Source organism: Mobula birostris, chromosome 13 (genome assembly GCF_030028105.1).
Source record: "Mobula birostris isolate sMobBir1 chromosome 13, sMobBir1.hap1, whole genome shotgun sequence".
Lineage (NCBI taxonomy): Eukaryota > Metazoa > Chordata > Chondrichthyes > Myliobatiformes > Myliobatidae > Mobula > Mobula birostris.
Genome location: NC_092382.1, coordinates 106,155,884 through 106,171,056, shown reverse-complemented (window position 1 = coordinate 106,171,056; position 15,173 = coordinate 106,155,884). Strand labels below are relative to the sequence as shown.

Sequence of the window (15,173 nt, the reverse complement as noted above, 5' to 3'; positions counted from 1 at the left end):
AATCTAAACGCCCCACTCTCTCCCCATAGACCTTTCTCTGTCCTGAAAATGCTACCAAATCCCACACCCTCACCACAGTGCCCTTCCTCAAAATACTCCAACTGACACACTTCCTTCCCAAAAACCTGTGTCAGTCCCTGAGTAAATCTAAACACCCCACTCTCTCCCCATAGACCTTTCTCTGTCCTCAAAATGCTACCAAATCCCACACCCTCACCACAATGTCCTTCCTCAAACTACTCCCAATGACACAGTTCCTTCCCAAAGACCTGTGTCAGTCCCTGAGTAAATCTAAACGCCCCACTCTCCCCATAGACCTTCCTTTGTCCTCAAAATGCAACCAAATCCCACACTCTCTCTACAGAACCTTTCAGTCCGCAAACTAATCCCGGTCCGCTCACTCTCGCCACCCGTGTCAGTCCCCAAACTAATCCCACTGCCCACTCTCACCTTGCAGCCTGTATCAATCCCTAAACTAATCCTACGACAAACATTCTCCCCAAAAAGTTGCATGAAGCCAAATCTCACCCGGCTTTGCATTTTCCAATCCAGTATGAACTGCGTTGGTCGTGCACACCTTTGTTAACAAAATTCTGTGAAATTAAATTCCTGTCATTAATGTTTGAAGTCCAGCACAATTTAAAGAGCGTCACGTTATGTCTGACCCTGCGAAAGTACGATGGTACGCTGCGGAGGGAGCTTCACTTTGTGTCTGACCCAGGGAATGTGTGATGACATGGTATGGAGGGAGATTCACTCTGTGTCTCAGCACGGCAGTGTATGCTGGGACGGTGTGGAGGGAGAGTCACACCGTGTCTCACCCCAGTAATGTGTGATGGAACGGTGTGCAGGGAGATTCACAGGGCGTCTGAAGCAGGGATTGTTTGATGAGACGGTGTGGAGGGAGATTCACACTCTGTCTGACCGCGAGAATGTGTCATGGGACGGTGCGGAGGGTGATTCACATTGTGTCTAACCCCGGGAGTGTGTGATGGGACGGTGTTGTGGGAGCTTCACTCTGTGTCTAACACCGGGGCTGTGTGATGGGACGGCGAGCACGGCAGTCCACTCCGTGTCTGACACCGGGGCTGTGTGATGTGACGGTGTGGCGGGAGCTTCACAGGGTGTCTGAAGCTGAGAGTGTTTAGTGGGACAGTGTGGAGGGAGATTCACATTGCGTCTGACCGTCGGAGTGTGAGATGGAACGGTGTGGAGGGAGATTCACTCTGAGTCTGACCCCCGGAAGTGTGAGATGTGACGGTATGGAGAGAGCTTCACTTTGTGTCTGACCCCGGGAGCGTGTGATGGGACGGTGTGGAGTGAGTTTCACTCTGTGCCTGAATCCTGGAATGCGTGATGGGACTGCGCGGACAGGGATTCACTTTGTGTCTTGCCCCGGGTGTGTGTGATGGTTCGGCGTGGAGGGAGATTCACTCTGTGTCAGAACACCGGTGTGTGTGATAGGACATTGTCGGGGAGTTTCACTCTGCGCCTGTACCCGGTAATGTGCGATTGGACGGTGTGCATGGAGATTATTTCTTTGTCTGACCCCGGGATAGTGCGATCAAAGGTTGTGGAGGGGGCATCACTCTGCAACTGACCCATCGAGTGTGTGATGGGACGGTGTGGAGGGATAATTACTCTCCCTCTGACCCCTGGAGTGTGTGATTAGGCGGTGTAAAAGGAGATTTACTCTGAGTCTGACCCGAGGTGTATGATGGGGCGGTGTGGAGGGAGCTTCACATGGCGTCTGTCTCAGTGAGCGTGTATTCGTAAGGTATAGAGGGAGCTTCACACGGTGGCTGAACCTGGAAGTGTGTGATGGCACAGTGTGGAAGGAGCTGCACTGTGTGGCTTATATCGGGAGTGTGTGATGTTGAAGAGTAGCGGGAGCTTCACTCTGTGTCTCACTCTGGGAGTGTGCAATGGCGGTGTGGAGGGAGCTTCATGCGGCGTCTGACCCTGGGAGTGTGTGATGGGACGTGTTGACGGTGATTCACACGACATCTGACCATGGGAGTGCGTGATTTGACGATGTACAGTGGGCTTCCCTCTGTGTGTGACCCGGGGGTGTGTGATAGGACAATGTGCATGGAGATTCATTTTTGCCTGACCCTTGTAGTGTGTGATAGGACGATGTGCAGGGAGCTTCACTCTTCGTCTGACCACGGGTTTGTGTGTTGCGACGGTGTGGAGGGAGCTTCACACGGCGTCTGACACAAGGCGCACGTAACGGGACTCTGTAGAGGGAGCTTCTCGCTGTGTCTGACGCCGGGGTGTGTGACGGGACGTTGTGGAGGGATCTCCGCTGTGTGTGTGACCCCTGTAGAGTGTGGTGGGACGGTGTGGAGGGTGGCTCTCTCTGTGTCTGATTCCGGGAGTGTGTGATGGGACGGTGCAGTGGGAGCATCACTCTGTGTGTGATACGAAGAGTTTGGAGGGACATTCAGTTTTTGTCTTAGACCGCGATTGTGTGATGGCAGAGTTTCTTCCCAGGATGTGACTTACCTCTTCCTCGGTTGAATTTATTTCAAGAAGCCTTGAATTGAAGATTGTACATTGTTCTTTCGCATCCCGGTAGGATGTTTCAAACGTTGATTTGAAATAACAACGGTCTTTATTTCTGACCCAATCCTTCGAACACGTCGGCTCTGGAAAACAGGAACAAGGAACAATGGTTGTCTCTCCGCACCGTCCCATCACGCACTCCCGGGGTCAGACACAAAGTGAAGCTCCCTCCGCACCGTCGCCTCAGCATCTACCGGGGTCAGACACAAAGTGAAGCTCCCTCCGCACCGTCGCCTCAGCATCTACCGGGGTCAGACACAGAGTGAAGCACCCTTCACACCGTCCCATCACACACACACTGTATCAGACACAGAGTGAATCTCCCTCCGCACCGTCCCATCACACACTCCCGGGGTCAGACACAAAGTGAAGCTCCCTCCGCACCGACCCTCAGCATCTACCGGGGTCAGATACAGAGTGAAGCACCCTCCACACCGTCCCATCACACACTCCCGGGGTCAGACACAAAGTGAATCTCCCTCCGCACCGTCCCTCAGCATCTACCGGGGTCAGACACAGAGTGAAGCACCCTCTACACCGTCCCATCACACACACACTGTATCAGACACAGAGTGAATCTCCCTCCGCACCGTCTCCTCAGCATCTACCGGGGTCAGACACAGAGTGAAGCACCCTCTACACCGTCCCATCACACACACACTGTATCAGACACAGAGTGAAGCTCCCTCCGCACCGTCGCCTCAGCATCTACCGGGGTCAGACACAGAGTGAAGCACCCTCCACACCGTCCCATGACACACACACTGTATCAGACACAGAGTGAATTTCCCTCCGCACCGTCCCCTCAGCATCTACCGGGGTCAGACACAGAGTGAAGCTCTCTCCACACCAACCTAGCACACACTCTCAGAGTCAGACTCAGAGTGAAGATCCCTCCACACCGTCCCATCACACACACCAGTATCAGACACAGAGTGAAGCTCCCTCCACTCTATTCCATCAAGCAGTCTCCAGTCACAGAGAGCGAATCTCCCTTCACATTGGCACCTTACACATATTCGTTGTCAGACAGAGAACAAAGCTCCCTCCATTCCGTCCCATCACACACTATACGGGATCAGACCCTTCTCCAGCATCTCCTCTATTTCCCGCACTCAGCCCTCACCTCGTCCGCCCGTCACCACAACAGGGACAGAGTTCCCCTGCTCCTCACCTTCCAGCCCACCAGCCTTCGGATCCAGCACATTATCCTCTGCATCTTCTGCCACCTTCAACAGGACCCCACCACCAAGCACATCTTTCCCTCTCTACCCTGCTCCGCTTTCCGCAGGAATCGTTACCTCCGCGACTCCCTCGTTTACACGTCCCTCCCCACGGATCAATGACCGGACAATTATTCCTGCAAGCGTAGGTGCTACACCTGTTCCTAAACCTCCTCTCTCATCACTGTTCCCAAAATGTCTTTCCAGGTGAGGCACACTTCACTTGTGAGTCTGTTGGGGTCATTTAATTCATCCGGTGCTCTCGCTGCGGCCTCCTCTACATCAGTGAGACCCGACGCAGATTGGGGGATGACTTTGACGAGCACTTCCACTCCGCTATAACAGACAGGATCTCCCGGTTGCCACCCACTTCAACTCAGCTTCACAATCCCATTCTGATATGTCCATACATGGCCTCTTCTACTGCCATGAGGATACCAAACTTGGGTTGGAGGGGCAACACCTCATATACCGTCGGGGTAGTCTCCAGCCCCATGGCATGAACATTGATTTCTCCAACTTCAAGTAACTGCTTCCCCCTCCCTCCCCCATCCTAGTTTCGTTCTGCCCCTCCTCCAGCTGCCTATCACCTCCCTTATGATTCCGCCTCCTTCTGCAACCCTTTGTGTCCTCATCTATTCTCTCTTCACCTTTCCTGCCTATTCCCTCACTGCCTCCCCTCCCCGCCTCCCCTCCCCGACCCCTTTGTCTTTCCCCTTACGAGTTTTTCACCTGGCTTCTACCTGCCTTCTCCTTCCCACCCTCCCCCACCATCTTTTCAGGGCCCTGCCCCCTCCCTCTTCAATCCTAATGTAGGGTCTCGGGCCGAAACGTTGACTGTTCGTTTCCACGGATGCTGCCCAGCCTGCTATTTCCTCCACCCTGTTGTGTGTGTTGCTTTGACCCCAGCATCTGCAGAGTATTTTGTGTTTAAATAGTGAAGCTCCCGGCGCACCATCCTATCACGCACTACCGAGCTCTGACACTAGATGTCGGGCTCGCCGCCCCATTCCACCACACACTCACGAGATCAGACTCAAAATATGGCGGAGTAGATTGCGGTGCGACGCAGCGAGCGTGGCCGTTCCGAATGAATATCGGTTATGTGTAACTAGGGGGCCGTGCACAATGTGGATTTGTTGGAGAGAGCCGGGAGAAGCGCAGGGGAACATCTGGAGTAACTCCTGAAATGCTGCTGCTACTGTACGCTCTAGAATCTCCGGAGACGAAGGCCCCAAATCCTCAGCTTTGCGTTACGCCTGTTGCCGGGGCCGGGGTCGAAGCGCTCGTCAGAGATGCTACTCAGTGCTCGGATTCGAAGAAATGGTCGGAGCCTCGGAGTTTTCGGACGGACTCGGAGACGGACTGTGGTCGGATGCTTCCAGGATGCCGCATTGGCAAGTTGGCGGCGCTGGAGGTTTACCGCCTGCGTGAGGTGATGGGACTTTCGAAAGACTTTGAGACTTCTACTGTGCCATGGCCTGCTCTTATCAAATTACGATATTGCTTTGCACTGTTGGAACTATATTTTAAAATGATGTGTTTTTTTGTTAGTTTTTAAGTCGGTTTGTTAGGTGTTTTCGTGATATCATTCTGGAAAAAAAGATTTCATCAATTCTTAATGCATGCATTACTAAATGCCATAAAGGCGGACAGCGTGTCCTCATATTAATAATAATAATAATAATAATAATAATAATAATAATAATAATAATATAGCTTCCTGTCTGTCTGTTCTGCGATGAGTAGCGGGAGAACGCGTGGTGCGGGCTGATGTGTTAACTCACCTTTTCCGCTGAACAGCAGCTGACAGATTTGAGCCTTGGCTTCAGTCAGAGCACTGTACTTCATTTCGAGTCTGCGATCTGTTGATGGAGATCGGTCAGTGTCAGATTGGAGTTCAGGACGGAGTTTGTGTTTTCGTGGACGAAAAAATTCGCTTTCCAGGATGGAGAGGTTTTGGTTGAGGACGGAACTATTCCTGAGTCAGGTGCTCTGGGAGAGAACCAGGCGGTAATTCTCAGTTATATTGTATCCAAGGGTGGAGCTTTATTCATTTACCTGCATTCGACACTGTCGCTGGGTCCTGTTCATCTCCTGATATTGTTCATAAAGTTTCTGGCGCTCTCGGCCGGAGGTGATCAGAGAGTTACGAATCTGTGATACTGAGAATGATGGTGAGGCTGCGTCGGTGTCACGCTGAGTGACGTGTAGGGGTCACACATGTGAGCCTTGTCGGCATCACCTGAGCGGTGTGTTAGTATCACGTTGTGTGTCCCGTTGGAGTCACGCTGAGGGACTTGTCGGTATCATGGAGAGCGATGTTTCGGAGTCACATGGAGTGTCCTGTCGGTGCTGCGCTGAGGGGCTTGTCAGTGTCCATATGTAGTGCATGTCGCTGTCACGATGCGGAATGTGTTGGTACAACGGTGAGGGGTTGTCGGTGTCTAACGTGTCAAAATTTGTTTCAGTGAGATGTCCTCTTACTCTGCTGGATCCCAGCGAGTACAGTCCTATGCGACTCCATCTCTCCTCAGTCCAACCCCCCTCATTTCTGGGGTCAACCTGGTGAACCCCTTCTGCACTGCCCCCAAAGCTAGTATATCCTTGCTCACGTGAGGACACCAGAACTGCACACAGTACTGCAGATGTGGCCTCAACAGTACCCTGTACAGTTGCAGCATAACCTCTCTGCTCTCGGATTGAATCCCTCTGGCAAAGAAGACCAATATTCCATTTGCAACTTTTGTCCATATCAATAGTTATATCCTCGCAGAGGCAGTCGAACAGGATCTGCCTTTGCTGAACCGATATGCGTCTGCTTGATGGATCCATTTTTTTTCCACGTGCCTCGCTATTTCTTCTTTAATGATAGTTTCAGCATTTTCCCAATTACAAATGTTAAGCCAGCTGGCCTATAGTTACCTGCCTCTTGCCTACATGCTTTTAATCAACACTGTCCTGACATTCGCCCTCTTCTAATCCGCTGGGATTTGCCCAGCTTCCAGAGAATTTTGGTAAAATGTTACCAAAGCCTCTACATAACCTCTGCCATTGATTTCAATAACCTGGGGCGCATATCATCAGGTCCAGGGGAGTGGTCTATCTATAGGCCCACAAGTTTCATCAGCAGTACCTCCTTAGTGATAGCCATTGTACCGAGGCCCTCACCGCCCATCGCATCCATAACATCGCTCTTTGGTACGTTAGTCGTGTCCTCCACCGTGAAGACATTTGCTCACTATCCAATATCAATTGCCCCTTCTCGTCTTCCACGGGACCTACATTCACTTTTGCCAACCTTTCCGCTTTACAAAATTATAAAAAAAAAACTTTGACTATTCGTTTTTATATTTCGTGCTGGTTTATTTTCATAATCCAGCTTTATTCCTTTACTGCTCGCTCAGTGTTTATTTTTTTTATTGTTTTCCAATATTTCCCCAATCACACTCCTCTTGGAAACTTTGTACGCATGAGCTTCTAGTTTGGTGCCTCCTTTTGTTTCTTTATTTCTCCAAGGTTGGCTCTCCCCATCCATACTGACCTTGCTTTCAGCTGGAATATACTTTGTTTGGGGACTGTAATGAATCTGTTTGAAAATCCTCAACTGTTACTTAACCGTCCCATCATATCGTCTGAGATCCCAGTTTACACTCGACAAATTCTCCCTCATCCCATTGTGGTGTTATGGTGCTGGGTTTATCTGTGTCACGGGGCGAGGACGATTGGTGTCAGGTTACAGAACATAGAACATAGAATAGTATAACACAGTACTGGCCCTTCGGCCAACAATGCTGTGCTAATCCTCAAACCCTGCCTCCCCTATAAGCCCCCACCTTAAATCCTCCATATACCTGTCTAGAAGTCTCTTTAAACTTCACTAGTGTATCTGCCTCGACAAGTGACTCAGGGCAGTGCACTCCACGCACCAACCACTCTCTGCGTAAAACACCTTCCTCAAATATTCCCCTTGAACTTCCCACCCCTTATCCTAAAGCCATATCCTCTTGTATTGAGCAGTGTTGCCCTGGGGAAGAGGCGCTGGCTATCCACTCTATCTATTCCTCTTATTATCTTGTACACCTCTATGATGTCCCCTCTCATCCTCCTTCTCTCCAAAGACGAAAGCCCTAGCTTCCTTAATCTCATCTCATAATGCATGCTCTCTAAACGTGGCAGCATCATGGTAATTCTCCACTGTACCCTTTCCAATGCTTCCACATCCTTCCTATAGTGAGGTGACCAGAACAGGACACAGTACTCCAAATGTGGCCTAACCAAAGTTTTATTGAGCTGCATCATTACCTCGCGACTCCTAAACTCTATCCCTCGACTTATGAAAGCAAAGAACCCATAAGCTTTCTTCACTACACTGTCCACATGTGAGGCAACTTTCAGGGATCTGTGGACATGAACCCCCAGATCCCTCTGCTCCTCCACACTACCAAGTATCCTACCATTTACTTTGTACTCTGCCTTGTAGTTTGTACTTTCAAAGTGTACCACCTCACACTTCCCCGGGTTGAGCTTCATCTGCCACTTCTCAGCCCACTTCTGCATCCCATCAATGTCTCTCTGCAATTTTTGACAATCCTCTACATTATCCACAACACCACCAACCTTTGAGTCGTCTGCAAACTTGCCAACCCACCCTTCTACCCCCACATCCAGGTTGTTAATAAAAATAACGAAACGTTTAGGTCCAGGAACAAATGCTTGTGGGACAGCATTAGTCACAATCCTCCAATCTGAATGTACTCCCTCCACCACCACTCTCTGCCTTCTGCAGGCCGGCTAATTCTGAATCCACCTGGTCAAACCTCCCTGGATCTCATGCCTTCTGATGTCCTGAATAAGCCTACTGTGTGGAAACTTGTCAAATGCCTTACTAAAATCCATATAAATCACATCCACTGCAGTACCTTCATTTATATGCCTGGTCACCTCCTCAAAGAACTCTATCAGGCTTGTTAGACACGATCTGCCCTTCACAAAGCCATGCTGACTGTCCCTGATCAGACCATGATTCTCTAAATGTCCACAGATCCTAACTCTAAGAATCTTTTCCAACAGCTTTCCCACCACAGAGATAAGGCTTACTGGTCTATAATTACCCGGACTATCCCTACTACCTTTATTGAACAAGGGGACAACATTCGCCTCTCTCCCATCCTCCGGTAGCATTCCTGTGGACAACGAGGACACAAAGATCCTAGCCAGAGGCTCAGAAATCTCCTCCCTCGCCTCGTGGAACAGCCTGGGGAATATTCCATCAGGCCCTGGGGACTAATCTGTCCTAATGTATTTTAGCAACTCCAACAGCTCCTCTCTCTTAATATCAACATGATCCAGAGCATCAACCTCACTCATATTGTCCTCACCATCATCAAGTTCCCTCTCATTGGTTAATACCGAAGAGAAGTATTCATTGAGGACCTCGCTCACGTCCACAGCCTCCAGGCGCATCTTCCCACCTTTATCTCTAATAGGTCCTACCTTCACTCCTGTCATCTTTTTTTTTTTTTGCTTCACATAATTGAAGAATGCCTTGGGTTTTTCCTTTACCCTACTCGCCAAGGCCTTCTCATGCCCCCTTCTTGCTCTTCTCAGCCCCTTCTTAAGCTTTCTTGCTTCCCTATATTCCTCAATAGACCCATGTGATCCTTGCTTCCTAAACCTCATGTATGCTACCTTCTTCCACCGGACAAGATTTTCCACTTCACTTGTCACCCACGGTTCCTTCACCCTACCATTCCTTTTCTTCCTCACCGGGACAAATTTATGCCTAACCTCCTGCACGATATTTCTAAACATCGACCAGATATCCATAGTACATTTTTTCTGCAAAACCATCATCCCAATTCACACCTGCAAGTTCCAGCCTTATAGCCTCATAATTTGCCCTTCCCCAATTAAGGTTGAGGACGATGTCGCTGTCTCTGTTTGGGGCTTATCGTTGCCACGGTTTTGGGAGTACCGGTGTCACAGTGCGCGTTCTGAGGAGGGGCGGCGTCACGTGGCGTGTCCCTGTCGGTGTGAGGAGCGTGTAAGATTCACGGTGAGTGTACGTCGGTCTCATGGTGGGGGCGTGTCTGCGTCACTGCGAAAAACGTGTCGTCACAGTGGGTGGTTCGTGTCAAAGTGAGTGGTGTGCTCTTATCAGGAGGAAGGGTGAGTAGGCGAGCTGTGAGGCGCGTGTAGGCGTCACGGTGGGGGGTGTATTGTTTTGACAGCGACACTTACGTCGGTGATGCAGTGCGGTGAGTGTTCGTTTCACGATAAGGGGCGAGTCGGTTTCAACGTAAGGAACGTGACTATATCACAGTGAGGGACGTGTCCATGTCACAGTGCGGGACCTGTCGGTGCCACGGCGAGCGGCGTGTCGGTGTTACAGTGAATCTTTATTACAGTGGGTTGTGTGTCGTTATCAGGTTGAGGGATTTGTGGTGTTATGTTGAGGGATGTGTTGATGGGGGTCCTGTCAGGGTAACGGTGAAGGATGTTTCGTAGTCATGGTAATGTTGGGAGTGCGTCGCTGTTACAGTGGCCATTTTTATTGTCTGCGGTTTGGTCGTAACGACCAGTGTTAAACTCACCATGAATTCCCCAGCATATACCCGTGATAATGAGGGTCGCTGTTAAAACGCCGATTAGCCATTTGCTTGAGCCTGATCTATCACTCCCTGGTGGTCGTTCACTGCCCATTCCGGCTGTGGAGAAATCGTTCGTCACTTTGTTAGTCGTCATTTACCCGGATCTAATCCACCCCTGCTCTTCCCTCCCTCTGAGTTCAAATCAGTCTCTCCTCTCCTGAAGAACAATGAACGTAAATCACAGAAAAGTGCACGGTCTCCGGTCACAATTCTGTGCTATACCAGTGAAATGCTTTCTGCCTACTGACTGTCTGTTCTCCCTGTGTATAGACCTGCATCTCATCGCCGCTCAGACTCCAGTGCTCTAGAGAACTGCACCGGTTGTCTTTCGCAATGATACAGAACTGTACCAGTTCCACCCACAGGCTCCCCCGCTCCAGAAGAATGGACGGTCTGTCTGGTCTATCTGCTTACAAGTTACACTCTCTATTCCAGGCAGCGTCCCGGTGAAGTTCTTCTGCATTCTCTCTGAAGACCCCCACACTCTTCACGTAACGGAGCGACCAGAAATCAAATAGTGAATGTGGAAACGTCAAACTCTGTCCAAATTCCTATCTTCCCTGTCGCTCGTTTCCTCTGTTCTACTCAGCATTCAGAGTGTGTGTAACCGATCCGTGCACACCGAAGTCCCCCTCTCCTTCAAGATTTCCCACTACTGCCGGTCTGGTCGTTTCCCTTGGGCACTGAGGTTAAATAGCGCTTGGGCTTCAAATTACCAGTGTGACGGGATCCTGAATTATGCCTATGAACTGTGCTTTTAAAAGAGAGAGAGAGATGTACAGCTGAAACACCTTGTTATTAAGAGAGAGAGAAGCGAAGACGGGTCACAGTTTGCTTGGAATTTCTGCAAGGACACTGCCAGATTCTCGGTTCCTGCAGAGAGAGGAGGGAGGACGTACTTGATGGATAGCTGGTGATCAGCATACGGAGATAAGTACAAGCTCAGTTGGTGCTGAGACAGTCATGGTTTTGGACATTGGATGAGCTTTGCTGTGCCCACAGAAAGGTGGGTTTTTTGGAGGATCGATCAGGATAATCGATCAGTGGCTGTCGCAGTGTGGAAAAGGTGTGGGCGATGGGAAGTTATTCGTGTGTCCAACCATGCCTGGGTTGACAACTCCCCCACGAAAGACGGTCACCTTGTTGTGGTCATATTCGGTGACTTTAAAGGTCTCCAGGAGGACAACGGGAAGAATCGACGGCAGCGGCTTACTCGAACAACCACAACACTTCTCTCTCTACATCAGTACGCAACTGAGTACCACGAACTGGACTGAACTTCACCCATCATCGTAACACTGTGTCCATTTATCCCCCAGGCTTGCAGAAGCTCGTTGCTTGTTGTTTATGTATGTCCATACTTATACATGTATGCTAACCTGCTTGGTTTATCTGAGTTTATATTACTGTATTGCGTAGTTACTAATAAATAGCATTAGTTAACAGCAATACCAGACTCCAACATGTTTTCCATTTCTGCTGGTTCTTTAACCCGTCACGGGGGTAGGTGACAAAATTGGGTCTACGTCCGGATTTGAACAAATTATGTGGGGAGTTGTTTGAATTGATTGGGGAAAATCCTTTTTGATTTGTTTGTGTGGAAAAACAGCAGAAATGGAGGTTAGTGTTGCCAGGTTTCTGTTGGAACTAAACCCTGAAGCTTTGGAGAACACTACGAGGAATGTGCTGTTGGCAATCGTTCAAAGGTTAAGACTCAAGGTGACAACTAAAATGAGGAAAGCTCAGATGCAGACGGTAATAGCCCAGCATTATATAGTTAAGTTTGGAGAGGAGGCGTTAGAGTTATCCGATCGAGGTAAACTTACTGACCCTAAGATTCAGCTTCCGGTCGAACAATTCAGGCTGGAGTCTGAGGACAGGATAAGCCAGCATGAGTTGCAACTGAAACAATTCGAGACTGCTGAGGCAGAAAAGCAGAGAGATGAGGCCGAAAGGCAGAAAGAGTTCGAGAGGGAGATGTGGTAGCGGAGAAGTTTAGTGTCAGGTCAGGCTGATTTTTACAGCTCGAAAGAGCTTGTGTTGATTGATGAATTTAAGTGTTGTGCACCCGATGATGTAAGGGCATACCGAGACGAAGAGAATAGGGGTCTGCTAAGACAACAGGCGAGGCTGTTTTAACCCACGAGGTTGAGTTTACTCCGGATGAGAGTTTCCCAGAGAGTAGCTAGGAAGATCGGGGTGACCTTGAATTTCAAACTGGGACAAGTGATGACAGCCCAGAAGAGGCAGCTGTCACGATTGCCTGTGTTCAGGTTATTGAATTGCCTGTGCAATCACAGGGTACTGAACCTTGGGTTGAGGCGCAGTTAAGGTCTCAGGTGTCTGATTCGGTTGAAAAGGAATGCAGTCCTTCTGTGGCAGATGGACTTGGTTCCGTGAATAAGGGGTTAACCTTTGTCCCAATGGAAATTGAGGATTCACAGTCACTTCTATTAGACGGTGTTCTAAAATTTGGTGATGAGATGAAAATTGCTGAGGTAAATGTTACTGCAGATATTGTGAATAGTGTTGTTTCTGGACTTCCGAACAAAGTACCTGCGAAGTTGGGAACGGTTTCGCGACCTTTGACCCTGTTTTCAGGACAATGGCCTGCCTAGGAAGTATGGACCACTCTGTTCAATTTTGTTTTAACATTTGGATGTAAACACCTTCAAGGTTATGGAGCTGCTTTTCACGATTGTGATGTGGAGAAAAAGGATTGGTTTGCTTTTCAATAGTCATTTGAATAGGTTACTACGGAGACACATCGAGCTGAAGGTTGTAGTAATCAAATAAATGGATTGTTTGGGATTTTTCACAATATACGCATGGTTTTCGTAAGTCTGGTGATTGTGCTGAGTTTAGTAAACATTGGGGGAGGTTGACACCTATTCAAGGTGATGTATATCCAGTATAACGAGCAAAGCTGCTGCTAATGACACACGCATGGAGACTGATGTTTACCCTGCTGCGTAGTCACTCGAAGCACGTCTAAGAATTCGCCTGATGCTCATATATGAATTACCAGAGACTTTCTTACCGTCCCTATACCAGCAGGACTTAAAGGTTCGTGGGGCTGATGACAGTATGGTTGATGAGAAAGCTTTGTCCTTATCTAGAAAACAATTTACAGAGGAACAAAAATGAGATTCTGAAATCGTGGCTTTAAATGGGACAGCTCTCACACAAGAGGAGGCTAAGAGAGAGTCAGTAGGTTACTACGTTAAAGATAGGGTACGATGCAGCAGGTTCAGCTGTGAGAACAACGATGAGCGTCAGAAACTGACTGGGGCTCCCTCCACACACTCCCATCACACACTCCCGAGGTCAGACACTGAGTGAATCTCCCTCCACACACTCCCATCACACACTCCAGAGGTCAGACACAGAGTGAAGCCGCCTTCACACCGTCCAATCACACACTCCCGGGGTCAGACACAGAGTGAAGCTCCCTCCACACCGTCCCGTCACACACTCCCGAGGTCAGACACAGAGTGAAGCTCCCTCCACACCGTCCCATCACACACTCCCGGGGTCAGACACAGAGTGAATCTCCCCCCACACCGTCCCATCACACACTCCCGGGGTCAGACACAGAGTGAAGCTCCCTCCACACACTCCCATCACACACTCCCGGGGTCAGACCTAGAGTGAATCTCCCTCCACACCGTCGCATCACACATTCGCGGGGTCAGACACAGAGTGAATCTCCCTCCACAACGTCCCATCACACACTCCCGGGGTCAGACACACAGTGAATCTCCCTCCACAACGCCCCGTCACACACTCCCGGGGTTAGACACAGAGTGAATCTCCCTGCATACCGTCCCATCACACACTCCCGGGGTCAGACACAGAGAGAATCTCCCTCCACACCGTCCCATCACACACTCCCGGGGTTAGGCACAGAGTGAATCTCCCCCCACACCGTCCCATCACACACTCCCGGGGTCAGACACAGAGTGAAGCTCCCTCCACACACTCCCATCACACACTCCCGGGGTCAGACCTAGAGTGAATCTCCCTCCACACCGTCGCATCACACATTCGCGGGGTCAGACACAGAGTGAATCTCCCTCCACAACGTCCCATCACACACTCCCGGGGTCAGACACACAGTGAATCTCCCTCCACAACGCCCCGTCACACACTCCCGGGGTTAGACACAGAGTGAATCTCCCTGCATACCGTCCCATCACACACTCCCGGGGTCAGACACAGAGAGAATCTCCCTCCACACCGTCCCATCACACACTCCCGGGGTTAGGCACAGAGTGAATCTCCCTCCACACCGTCCCATCACACACTCCCGGGGTCAGACACAGAGTGAATCTCCCTCCACAACGTCCCATCACACACTCCCGGGGTCAGACACAGAGTGATTCTCCCTCCACACCGTCCCATCACACACTCCCGAGGTCAGACACAGAGTGAATCTCCCTCCACAACGTCCCATCACACACTCCCGGGGTCAGACACACAGTGAATCTCCCTCCACAACGCCCCGTCACACACTCCCGGGGTTAGACACAGAGTGAAGCTACCTCCACACAATTCCATCATACACTCCCGGTATTAGACAGAGAATGAAGCTCCTTTCACTCCGTCCCATCACGCACTCCCGGGGTCAGACACACAGTGAAACTCTCTCCACATCGTCCATCATACACTCCTGGGGACAGACACAAAGTGAAGCTCCCTCCTCGTTGTCTCATCATATATCTCTGGG

At 50.0% G+C, this 15,173-nt stretch overlaps 1 protein-coding gene across 1 annotated transcript in view; it reads right to left on the bottom strand.

Annotated features, from left to right (window-relative positions):
• Window positions 1–15,173, bottom strand: part of LOC140207790 (uncharacterized) — a 28,173-nt gene that overhangs the window by 2,187 nt on the left and 10,813 nt on the right. Inside the window, exons 4-8 of the mRNA XM_072276352.1 lie at window positions 13,485–13,559; window positions 10,388–10,501; window positions 5,579–5,656; window positions 2,509–2,651; window positions 529–593 (exon numbers count right to left, since the gene is read on the bottom strand). Of these exons, the coding sequence (XP_072132453.1) occupies window positions 529–593; window positions 2,509–2,651; window positions 5,579–5,656; window positions 10,388–10,501; window positions 13,485–13,559 (475 nt within the window). The remainder of the gene's footprint in view (window positions 1–528; window positions 594–2,508; window positions 2,652–5,578; window positions 5,657–10,387; window positions 10,502–13,484; window positions 13,560–15,173) is intronic.